General features: G+C 46.6%; 1 protein-coding gene across 1 annotated transcript in view; it reads left to right on the top strand.

The window, feature by feature from the left end:
• Window positions 1–8,903: 8,903 nt before the first annotated feature.
• The window catches only part of DTNBP1 (dystrobrevin binding protein 1), a 133,286-nt gene continuing 130,030 nt past the window's right edge, over window positions 8,904–12,159 (top strand). The window contains exon 1 of the mRNA XM_047101540.1: window positions 8,904–9,046. Coding sequence (XP_046957496.1) covers window positions 8,991–9,046 — 56 coding nt within the window. The 5' untranslated portion in view covers window positions 8,904–8,990. The remainder of the gene's footprint in view (window positions 9,047–12,159) is intronic.

The following is a 12,159-nucleotide window of genomic DNA, read 5'->3' as shown; positions in this document are numbered from 1 at the left end:
ACGATTTCACAGTTGATGAATCTGAGCCCCACGTTGGGCTCTGTGCTGTGTGGAGCCTGCTTGGGGTTCTCTCTCTCCCTCTGACCTTCCCCCACTCACGTGCACACACACTCTCTCTCTCAAAACAAAATAAACATTAAAAAAATAAACATAAAATAAAATAAACAAAAAAATATGTGTAAAGTGCTGAGAACCCTGCCTGACACAAGCGTGCTATCAGTAAATGATTGCAATCGCCATCATTATAATAGTTTAAGATAACATCAATACCATTAATGTGTCCCTGGAATGTATTAGAATACCTAATAGGTAGGGCCTCAACAGGTGTTTGTGGAGTAGACGATGTGGCAGAAAACCGTGAGGACACTGGGCTTGCTGGGCCAGGGATGAAATTTTAGGAAGCGATGGGAAATCGGTAGACGGAATGTGTTGCCGTCCTCCCTCCCTGCCTTCGAGGTCATCTTACTCTCCTGGAAAAAACTCAGTGTTTCCTCTTCACTGCAGCCTCCGGGGAGGGGGGTGGGGGAGAATGGGGCTCCTGCTTTGTCTTGTTTTTCTCCCCCTCCTGTGACATTTCCTGTTTTTAAAAAAGCTGAAGTTGCGTGAAAAGTCCTTCACTGACTACTAGTTCATGCTCTCTTAGTGCCGTGTTTTCGCAGGCAATTCCACAGATACCTCCAGGCAATGAGGGGTGCCTAATTAGGAGTGAATGAGCACAGGAAACTAGACTCGTTTCAGGAGCAGAACCCCAACAATAGAGGCACAGACCTTTCAAAATACTCCACAACCTTTTCATCGGCATATAAAACGGTTTATCAAGACAACAAATACATCTGTTTACTTCCATTGGTGTGCGTAAACAGAGACAATCCACAAGTTAAAACAGAGGAATCCAGTGCTTTTGTGCACGTGAGCTGCTTTCTTTCCTTCCTTTTTGAGATTCTCAGCACGTCAGAAAGGCAGGGTTTGAAACCTTACCGTTGACTGTATGTGAACCTTGGAATCAAAGCAACTCAAGCAAAACACTACTAGGCACACACTGGGTACCTGGTCTCTAATTTAGCTATTCTAGGCTTATTTCCCCCTTGAACAGTCTAAGAAACATCCTCTCAGAGTCCCCTTTTAGGAGACACACTCACACACAAACACACACACACACACACACACACACACACACACACACAAAGGGTGAAAGCAGTTCTTGCCCGTTTTCCATCAGTTGACCTGCAACCTGGTCACAGTAGACGAGGTTGGGGACTGGTCTTAGCCTACGGGCAAGTCTAACAAGAGACGGGGTGGGGGTGGGGTGCCAGAACTTTGCTTATCTGAGGCATTCTCTGTGAAAAGAAAGAACAATGAAGGCATTTAGAGCTTTCTTCTAGTCACCAGGGAGAGGCCCAGTCTGTAGCAATGGTAGAAACCAAAAGACATGGGGGCGCCTGGGTGGCTCAGTCGGTTGAGTGTCCAACTTTGGCTCAGGTCATGATCTCACAGTTTGTGGGTTTGGGCCCCGCATCTGGTCCTGTGCTGACAGCTCGGGGCCTAGAGCCTGCTCTGGATTCTGTCTCCCCCTCTCTCTCTCTGCCCCTCCCCTGCTCACGCTCTCTCTCTCTGAAAAATAAATAAACATTAAAATTTTTTTTTAAAAAAGAAGGAAACAAGAGGCATGGAGAGAGAGAGAGACATGAGACACTGGATCCACGGGGCAGCGGACGTCCGTGGAAGAGCAGTGATTAGAAAGAGTGAAAAATGGAGGCAGAGAGGTCACTCCGAGAAATCAACAGGACTGGAGGAGGCATCAGGAGGAGGGACAAGGAACACTTTTGCTGGCACGATGGCTATTAGAGCTGCTCACGACACCAGAGCGTTTGTTGTTTCCCCGAAAGGCAGCAAGACCTTTCCAGTTCTGGAGGCCTGGTCCAGTCTAGGACGAGGCCGGTTCCAGAGCCTTCCTCCCTTTGCTGTGTACACAGGTTTGCAAAGAGACCGCATGCCTTGGGGCAGCCTGAGCACACCTGTGACCCCGACAGAGCCTCGGCCTCCCTCGTGCAGCACCAGGATAAGCGAGTTCCCTGGACCCCCCACACTGTGGCCTTCGGGGTCAGTCGGCACAGAGTGTTGGGCAGAGCCTGCAGAGCTCAGGTCCCTGCACCGACTGTTCACAAACCAAAGTGATGGGGCTGCTGGCCCTTTGAAGGCACTGGCGGGGGCTGGGGGGTGGGGCTCACACTGATTAAATCAGTCTTGTGGGGGGCACTGTAATAGGTCAACTTATAAGATATCAGAAAGCGTATTGTATATAAGTTCGGCTTAAACTCACCTTGCATGAATAGTTGAGATAAAAGGTTTATGTAGTTCCCTATTAGGGTTATTGGGAATTACTAACCACCCTATCTCGCTTCTGCTTGCTGAATAGATAACTTAGGATGCAAAATGCTCCCCCACCCCCTCTACCAAGATCTGGCCTAGGCAAGACCAACATGTAAAAAGTCAAGTACTCACCGCCCTATGGCATCTCAGGTGTCTAACTATGATTGGTCATTTTAAACCCTCTTAGGACAAAGACCTTTAAATTGATAGGTTCCCGCCAAAACTAACGTCTGTGTGTCACAATATAATTGGCTATCATAAAATGCTGTAAGTTGTAATTGGTTAACCAAATAATGATGTATTCTGACTCGCTAAAATCCATATAAACTCACTGTTGCCTTTGTTTGGGGTCATTCTCTGCACTTTCCTCCTTAAGATCAGGTTTGGCCCGGCCATGAATAAAATCTTGCCTCGCTACTATTCGGCATCTGGTGGGTTTTTTTCGACAGCACCCTGTTTCAGGCACCTGGGTGGCTCAGTTGGTTAAGCGTCAGACTTCGGCTCAGGTCATGATCTCACGTTCCGTGAGTTCAAGCCCTGTGTCAGGCTCTGTGGGGACAGCTCAGCGCCTGGAGGAGCCTGCTTCGGAATCTGTGTCTCCCTCTTTCTCTGCCTCTCCCCCGCTCGTACTCTGTCTCTCTCTCTTGCTCTCAAAAATAAATAAAAGCTCAAAATTAACCAAAAAAATTCAGTGTCCTGAGATTGGCCCCAGGAATAGGGGCTCCTCCAGTGATTCTAAAGTGCAGCCAGGGGTTGAGAACCATCAATTTAACTGCATGTAAAGGACCCTTTCTATTTTCATACTAGACTAAGTATCAGTTTCCACTGATGTGTGGACAGAGAAGAACTAACTCTTTGCATGCTAGAACCTAACATTTGCTTTTTTCTTCAATCCTTTTCAATGATTAGGATCTTTTCCACCTTGCCTATATTAAGCTGAGAGTTAACCACAGATAGTAATTCTCTCTCTCTCTTTTTTTTTTTTTTTTGGTGCTCCTAATTCTTATTAAAACGCTTCAGTGTGGATTACCACTCTGTAGTGGTGCAGAAGATGTCATCTCTGAGAAATAACTTTTTCTGGGGAAAACCACTTATTTATAGGACTATATCATGTGGTCTCCTGTGCCGTGTAGAGTTCCTCCAACTTAATGAATGGCGTCACTTAGTTGTTTAGGAATACTTCATAGACCATACGGAGCCAAACACAGATTAGCAAAAACGAAGAGGTTTCCTACTCCAACGCACCGTGCAGTAACTTTCTTTTTTTCACAGGAGCAGAAAGGTGAGATTAGGTGCCCGATTACATTGTATGATAGTGTGGTACGTTTTTGAAACATAAATAGATTCAGGTGAACTGCCTCTCAGTGTTCATTCACATTGGTTCGTGTTGAAAATTCTCTTCCCTGTCCAACCTGGCTGTGCTGAGTGTCTCTCCAGACAGTATTTGCCTTCTCAGTGTCTGTCACCTTCTGGCGTCAGACTTCGATGTCCTCCCCTGTTACCTAGTTTATTTTATTCTTCAACTTGCTCTAACCTTTGTTCCTGCATGTTAGAAGGAGCTCCTCTGCCTCTCTGGGTCCTGTCTCTGCTTTCCTTTTCAAAATGCCACGCTGATATTACCTTTCCGGCTTCCATAGCTTACCTTATTCTTGGAACTGCGCATTGCTTCAAAGAAACAGTTTTATAGCTTTTAAATGGTTTCTTCTGGCATCTTTAACCACTTAAAATTAAAGATACCAAAAATATTTACATCTCGGTTTAAGAAAAGAAAGACAAATAAGCTAATATTAGTGCACTGTAGATCTCTCTACAGATCTATGATTCCTGTAACTCAAATGGCAATAGTGCCTTTCAGTTACTCAAAGGGACGTTTGCCAATAAAGTGTGAAATCCTCTGGGTTCTATAGCATCTTCTTTCATAGCATCTTTCTCTTTGGTTCCAATTCCACCAAATTCTCATTTATCACGCCTGCTGTAAGAATCCATTGACACAAGGAACCGATTTCCTTGGGCTGTGCTTCTCACATGTTAAATCCATATGAATCACCTGGGGACCTTGTGAAAATTCACGTTCTGACTCAGCAGGTCTGGGTGGGACCTGAGATGCTGCATTTGCTACAAGCTTCCACCTGATGCTAATGTTGATGGTCCATGGAAGCAATAGTTTAGGGGCCTTCTTTTTTTTTTTTTAAGTTTATTTATTTATTTTGAGAGGAAGAAAGAGGGAGGGGCAGAGAGAGAGAAAGAGAGAGAGAGAGGATCCCAAGCAGGCTCTTCACTGTCAGCACAGAGTCCCACGCAGGGCTCGAGCTCACAAACTGTGAGATCATGACCTGAGCTGAAATCACCACCTTAACTGACTGAGCCACACAGGTGCCCCAGTATAGGAGCCTTCTTCTTTAAAAAAAAAAAAAAAAAAAAAAAAAAAAATTTTAATGTTTATTTATTTGTGAGAGAGAGAGAGACAGAGACAGAACGCGTCGGGGTAGGAGCAGAGAGAGAGGAAGACACACAATCCAAAGTAGGCTCCAGGCTCCGAGCTGTGAGCACAGAGCCCAATGCACGGCTCAAACTCATGAACCGCAAGATCATCACCTGAGCCAAAATCCACCTCAACCTACTGAGCCACCCAGGTGCCCCAGCAGCCCCAGCATAGGGGCCTTCTTACACAGCTTTTATGCTTGTCCCCAAAGTTTTATCACCAAAGCTTTCTCTGTGCTTTGCTAATATGTTTGCAAATCAACTCTCGACCAGTTGCTGAGTTAAGATTAGGCCAATAGCCGTTAATATTGATGTTGGTTCTCTAACTGTTCTTAAAAATTTGTTTTTTGTTTTCATTTTGCAAATCAGTCTTCCTGGTTTCCAGCTAATTACCATCACTTAAATCAACATAATGCGTCACATGCTTCAAATCTTGGTCCTTAATCATTCCTCCAAAACGACTCACGTAATAGTAGTCATTTTCTCTCCCCATTCATTTTCTAAAGCTTACTTTTGCTTATCACTGTTCTTTCTTATTAGCCCTTTTAATATATATACATTTTTAAATGTTTATTCATTTATTTTGAGAGGTATGAGCACATGTGTGAGCAGGGAAAGGGCAGAGAGAGAGGGGAGAGAGAATCCCAAGCAGGTTCCATGCTGTCAGCTCAGAGCCCCCACATGGGGCTCGATCCCACAAACCTTGAGCTCATGACTTGAGCTGAAATCAGGATTTGGACACTCATCTGGCCGAGCCACCCAAGTGCCCCTTATTTATTAGTCCTTTTAAAGCTTCCACTGTTTTTGGCTTTAACAGACAAATTAAAAATGGGATTAAAATTAAATTAAAAGGGATTAAAAGTGTTCATAAAACACCTCAAAACAAGGCACAAACATACCACCGACCAATAAGGCAATGTCAAAACAAAAATGATTGGGCACAACAAGTAAAGGCTATTCTCTAGTGATGGGCAGAGTCTTTTTGTTCTGATTTGGTGCTTTGTAGGAACCCATGAAACTTAGTAGATTGAAAATTTATAAGCAGAGGTGTTTATTTAATTGAATTACAATAATAAAAGTTTATTATTTCCCAGTAGCTGTGGTTTCCCAATCTACTAGATACTGAGGCATCCGTCTCTATAGACTTGATCATTTGATCACCTTCTCTGTACCAGGTAGTATTTCTGGGAGGTTGGGGGAGGGCTCAGTAAACAGCACCCCTCTCTCTTACTTGTCTGGACCAACTGAGAAATAACAGTGTCAGCATAAAGTGGCAGGAACATCACTTTCATTTCTGGTAAGGCTGACGAAACACATGGCTTATACAATATTCATGGGTGAGCAGAATTCCTGTTACTGAACCTCAGATTAAGACTTGCCCATCCAGTGACAGAAAATACCAGTCACCCCAACCTCCTCACCTGGCACCGGTCCTTATGGAACAGAATGAGTGTTTCTAGCTGGAAGTTTTCAGCCAAGATAAAGAAGAGAGGATGGGGCCAGGCTCCTTTGTTCCTAGCTCACTAACCTATATAGTCACCTCTCCTCGTCCGGGAAAGACCTAGAATGTGTTACATCGTGGAGGAGATTTCTCCACGTGGAAGAAATCATCAAGTGGGGAGAAGAGGTGTTCCCCCCAACCAGAAGCCACATGGTTTATCTTATTGGATTCCTCCAACAAAACTATCAATATTCAATATTTCCTGGGTGTTTACTATGTACCATTCACTGTTTTAGGTGCATACAGAGCTAACTAACTAAGATGAGGGGGGTTTATATTGGGCCTGTCCTTACATAGATCATCTCACTTGCCCCATTCAATCCCAGCCATCTTGGATCCAGTCTTTATTTAAACATTTGTTTTGTTAATCACATTTGTTTTTTGCATGAATTTTTAAAAATTTTGAATTTTTTTTTTTTAAATTTTTTTTTTCAACGTTTATTTATTTTTGGGACAGAGAGAGACAGAGCATGAACGGGGGAGGGGCAGAGAGAGAGGGAGACACAGAATCAGAAACAGGCTCCAGGCTCTGAGCCATCAGCCCAGAGCCTGACGCGGGGCTCGAACTCACGGACTGCGAGATCGTGACCTGGCTGAAGTCGGACGCTTAACCGACTGAGCCCCCAGGCGCCCCTCCACTGTATTTATTGAAAAAAATCTGCATATTAGTGGACCCACACAGTGCAAACTTGTGTTATTTAAGGGTCAACTGTGCTTGCCTTGGATAGAATATCAGGGAGGGTTTAAATTTTAGGACTTTGTAATTTTATTCTGAGGGCACAGGAAGCAACTGGAGGCTTTAAAGCAGGAGAGCAACCTGATCTGATTGCTCTTTTAGATAATCCTCTTTGGCTGTCATGTCAAGGATGGATTACAAGGGTGTAGATGGCAAAAGAGTAGCATCAGGGGACCTGTCAGTGTTCCTAGTAAAAGTTGACAGTGCCTTGGACTAGGGTGACTATAGTGAAGATGGAGAAAGGGGAGCAGGTTCCAGGAATATTTTATTTTATTTTTTTAATTTTTTTTTAACATTTTATTTATTTTTGAGACAGGGAGAGACAGAGCATGAACAGGGGAGGGTCAGAGAGAGGGAGACACAGAATCTGAAACAGGCTCCAGGCTCTGAGCTGTCAGCACAGAGCCCGACGCGGGGCTCGAACTCATGGACCGCGAGATCATGACTTGAGCCGAAGTCGGCCACTTAACCGACTGAGCCACCCAGGCGCCCCAGGAATATTTTAGAAATAGAGTGGGGACACCTGGGTGGCTCAGTTGATTGGGCATCCAATTCGTGGTTTCAGCTCAGGGCATAATCTCACAGTTCGTGAGTTCAAGCCCTGAATCGGGCTCTGCGCTGACAGTACAGAGCCTGCTTGGGATTTTCTCTCTCTCTCTCTCTCTCTCTCTCTAAAAAATAATAAATAAAAAAAATTATATATAAGAAAAGAAATAGAGTGGATTGGATTGGACCTGATGAGTTAATATGGGGGATGAGGAAGTGAGGAAATGGGTGATTTCAGGTGGCTTAATTTGAGCAATTTGGTGGTGCCATTTACTGAAATGGGAAAGACTGGAGGACGAGCAAGTTAGGATGTGAATATGCAATCACATTTTCAATTTGGGGTATGTTGGGTTTGAAATACCTTCCGATACATGTTAAGTAAGCAACTGGTATGAATTGAAGGAGCAGGAGGGGGGACAGGGCTGAAGATAGAGAATTGGGCGTCCATCACTGCCTTGATAGAATTTCCAGCATGGTAGAGTGCACATGGAGAAGAGCAGGAGGCTGGTGATGGAGACTTGGGAGCAACTGTTGAAATAAGACTGGACAGGAAGGGAGAATAGAAGTATGACGTCCCTGAAGGCAAGAGAAGAATGTGTCTTAAAAATGGTATAAGGTATTGCTTTGAGGGTCACTGAAAGGTCGAGAAAAAAAAATCAGGGCAGATTCGTGATAAATGGCATTGACAACATGGAGCTCACCAGTGACCTGACAAAGGCCACCTCCTTTGGTGTGAAGGGCACAAAAGCCTCATGGAGGTTGAAGTGTTAAAGTGGTGATGTGGAAACAGTTGATTATCCTTCCCATTTTATGAATGAAGAAACCAAGGCTTAGAATGGTTAATTCTCTCATCCAAGGGCAAAGTCCCTGGGGTCAGTTCCCGGACCCAGGCGGTGAAGGTTTGCTTCAGGGATGTGCACTCTGTGCAAGAAATGTATCCAATTCTCTTCCAAGTCGTAAAAACCAACGCTGCTCTCAAAGATGCCCTCAACTGAAAACATTCTTTCACGATGCCACTTGTGTTTTAGAGAAAAACGAGAGGGCCCGGCTCGGGCTGCAAAAAGACATCTTTTGCTCAGCTGCGAGGGAAGGCCCGCCCCCTTTCCGCCGCCCGAGGCCGGCGCGGCCCACTGCGGCTGCGCGGGCCTGGGCGCGGCGGAGGCAGGGCGGGAGCGCGCGAGAGGGGGGCGGGAACGCGGAAGGGGCTGCGGCGCCGGGCGCCGACCGAGTCGGGGGCGGGGCCGGGCGCGAGTGTGCGGGGCGCGCGGGTGACAGGTGTGGGGACGGTCGAGCGGACCCTGGGTGGCAGCAGAGGCGGCGGCCTGAAGCCTGAGGGAGCGAGACACGGCGGCGGCGATGCTGGAGACACTGCGCGAGCGGCTGCTGAGCGTGCAGCAGGATTTCACCTCCGGGTGGGTATACGGCGGGAGACGAAAAGGAGCCGGGGGCCGGGCCGGGGCCCCGGACGCCGCCTCCTTCCCCTCCGCGCACCCAGTGTGCTCGGTTCCCATCCCGCACTTCCCGTCCCCGCCCCGCCGAGCAGAGTCACGAACTTTCCGGCGTCGGTCCGGCGGCGCTAAGTAACTTAGGTTCCAGCAAGCCGGCTCCGCGGAGCGCGCGGAGGACGGCCGGGCCCCGTCCCGGCGTTTGGGCGGCCGCGGGAGGGGAGTCACGTGGCGGGCGGCGCGCCCCCCGCTTCCGCCGCCCGTGGGACCGGGCCCGCGTCCCCTTGGTCTCCGGAGCCTGCGACGCACCTGCCCGCTCGGGCCTCGGGCTCCTGCGGCCGCGCGGGGAGCTGGGCCCTCCGCCCCCTTCTCAGGGCGAAGGTCGCGGACTCCCAGTCTCTGCTTTCTCGAGCGGCCCGCTCGCGGATCCCCCCAGGCCTCGCCTGCCGCCTCTTTTCCTTTTGTTTTCTCTCGCTGCTTTTGCCCCGAGTTCGGCGCCTTGGTGAAGAAACTCTTGGGCAAGAGAAGCAGCAGCACTACAGCGACACTGTTAATACAGCTAGTGGTTAAAAGCGCAGACCAAGAGGTTCCCAAACTTTGCTTAGACTCACCTGGGAACCTTTAGCAATCTTGATCCCAGGTTGCCTCCCATACCGGTTTAATCAGGCAGGAGATGGGGTTTTAAAGATCCTCCGGGTGATTGCAATGTGCAGTGAAGTCCCGGAACCACAGGCGTAGACTCTAGCGCCAGACTGGTAGGGATCTCCTCTCTCCCACTAAGCCACTGTATTTTTGCAAGTTCCTTGAGTTGTGAGTTGTCATGCCTCGGTTTCCACAACTGTACAGTGTCGATAAAGATGGTAGTTACAGGGTTGGGCAGATTAATGAATTAACGTGTAAAACGCGGCCTGTGGGACAGTAAGCCCTATGGCATTTGTGGTTACTAGTTAGGGCCTAATTCATTTTGATTTTTTCTTTAGGAAAGGCGTTACTTTTATAAAGAATCTGTTACCTTTAGCTTACAGATCCTTTGGAGAATTTTCTGAATGAGGACATCTCAGTCATCTGGTTTTAAGTTTCCAATGAGCAAGATGCTGGCTAAGATTTTATCTAATGGGACAAAAATGTTTGCATTGTTTGCCTTTTGGGTGCTGAGTAGTAACAGACTGGTATATCCTTGAGCACTGACCACAGGTAAATCATTTTTGATAGTTATGGTTTGGAGTTCTTAAGAATATCATAGATGCTATGGGAGTCATTCGTTTATGGTGTATTTGCATGCTTGCAATTTTTTTTTCTCATTTAAATTGAAAAAGTAATTTCTGAGTGTAAATTATTGAAGAATTTCGGTAGGATACTGGAATAGTCTGCCTGTAGCATGAGAATGGTCATAGATAAATCCATCTGGTATGCCCCTGTTATCATTACTTCCACATTCTTTGATGACATGACCGTCCGTCTTCTGACAGTTACCGTAACTGTCTAGGTTGTACGGATGCCTCAGAACCCATTCATACTCATGACCGTTGCTTAAGAAGGTTAAACTTATAGGGGCACCTGGGTGGCTGAGTCGGTTAAGCGTCGGACTTTTGACCTCGGCTCAGGTCACGATCTCACGGTTTGAGGTTTCGAGCCCTGCATCAGGCTCTGTGCTCACTTTGCAGAGCCTGCTTCGGATCCTCTGTCTTCTTTCTGGCCCTCTCCTGCTCCCCCCCCCCCAAATAATTAAATGTTAAAAAAAATTTTTTTTAAAGAGGTTAAACCTAGAAATCTGGACTCTGGATCCAAACCGTCCTGGGAGATCTGGATAACCTGAGTTTAGAGTTTAGGTTAGGAAGAGGGTTGGGGGGATCTGGTTAGAACCCCTTGGAAACTGACTTTACTACTTGACAACGTCATAGGCTGGGGCCACTTTGGGATTTAGACACCCTGAGAGAGCTTTCATTCCATTTAGGCACCTGGTCGACTTCTTCTGTGTAGGTTCCTCTCAGCTGACAAACCTCTAGACGATCAGTGTGTGCCATTCAGCCTGCCACCTGGCAGGGAAATAACTCCTCTCCAGGTGATGTCTGTTTTCCAGCTGACTGTCAGCTCGGAACTCTGATGTTCATTTTTGTCAGGTTCACAATTTTCCTATGCGACCCTTGCCAAGAAAGACTCCTCTTAATTCATCTTAGTAAACTCTTCTATATTCAGCTTGAGATCAGCCTATTTAACGTCATTGAATATTTTACCTTGACGAGGAAAGATGAAATTAAACACAGCCCACGTGTCTATTGCACGAAGGCACTGAGGGATCCAGAGGTGAAAGGGACATGGCCGTCACCTCCCCCAAAAGATCAAATTGTGCCCGGCACACCTTTAGAACACTTGGCGTTAATGCCTGTAGAAACCAAAGCAGCTGGCTTCTAAAATGATTGGAAATTTCCCGTGTTGGGTTGCCCGAGGGAATCAGAAGGAAGGCCGGTCTGTTTCTAGTTCCTTCAGTGTTTCCAGTGTTGCTCCTTATGGTCACCCAGAGTGGTACGCTCTCAGGGCTTTTCTGTTCATTTTCACCTTGTGAGAATTCATGAAACTAGACCTTAAATGTAGGCAAATTAACTTTTTTTTTTTTAAGTGAAATAGGATTATCTTTATCAGTCTCACCAGGGAATGTCCCATTAGTGATAAAGCACACCTGAGGAACACAGTGAATTTCTGCCTGCCATCCACACTTAGAAAAATGCAACTTTTTCTAATGAAGGCATAGGGGCCAGAGATGCTGATGGCCTGCTGGGGGCCACTGGGTTGTCTGTGGACTTGGGGTCTTTTTTTATAAATTTTTGTAAGTTACAGTTATATCAAAATTGAGATAAACTCGGAAATTATATCATGTTCATTCTGACTTAAGCAGATGGCCGGCTGACCCCAAGGGCCTCGGGAGTGAGGGAATTGGTTCTGGGCCTCACCCTCTTCCCCTCACCTAAGTGAGTCTTAATTTGATTTCACTTAGAGCTCTTAGAGCCTTTTGGAGAGTTCACATAGAACATCCACTTTTTAAGGATTGGCTTGAGCTCTGAGGGAAACTTTCGGATGATACA

This window comes from Lynx rufus, unplaced genomic scaffold (assembly GCF_022079265.1).
Source record: "Lynx rufus isolate CCGP_SWC_20201006 ecotype Redwood Valley unplaced genomic scaffold, mLynRuf1.p SCAF_6, whole genome shotgun sequence".
Classification (NCBI taxonomy): Eukaryota; Metazoa; Chordata; class Mammalia; order Carnivora; family Felidae; genus Lynx; species Lynx rufus.
This window is presented reverse-complemented; position numbering and strand designations above follow the sequence as displayed.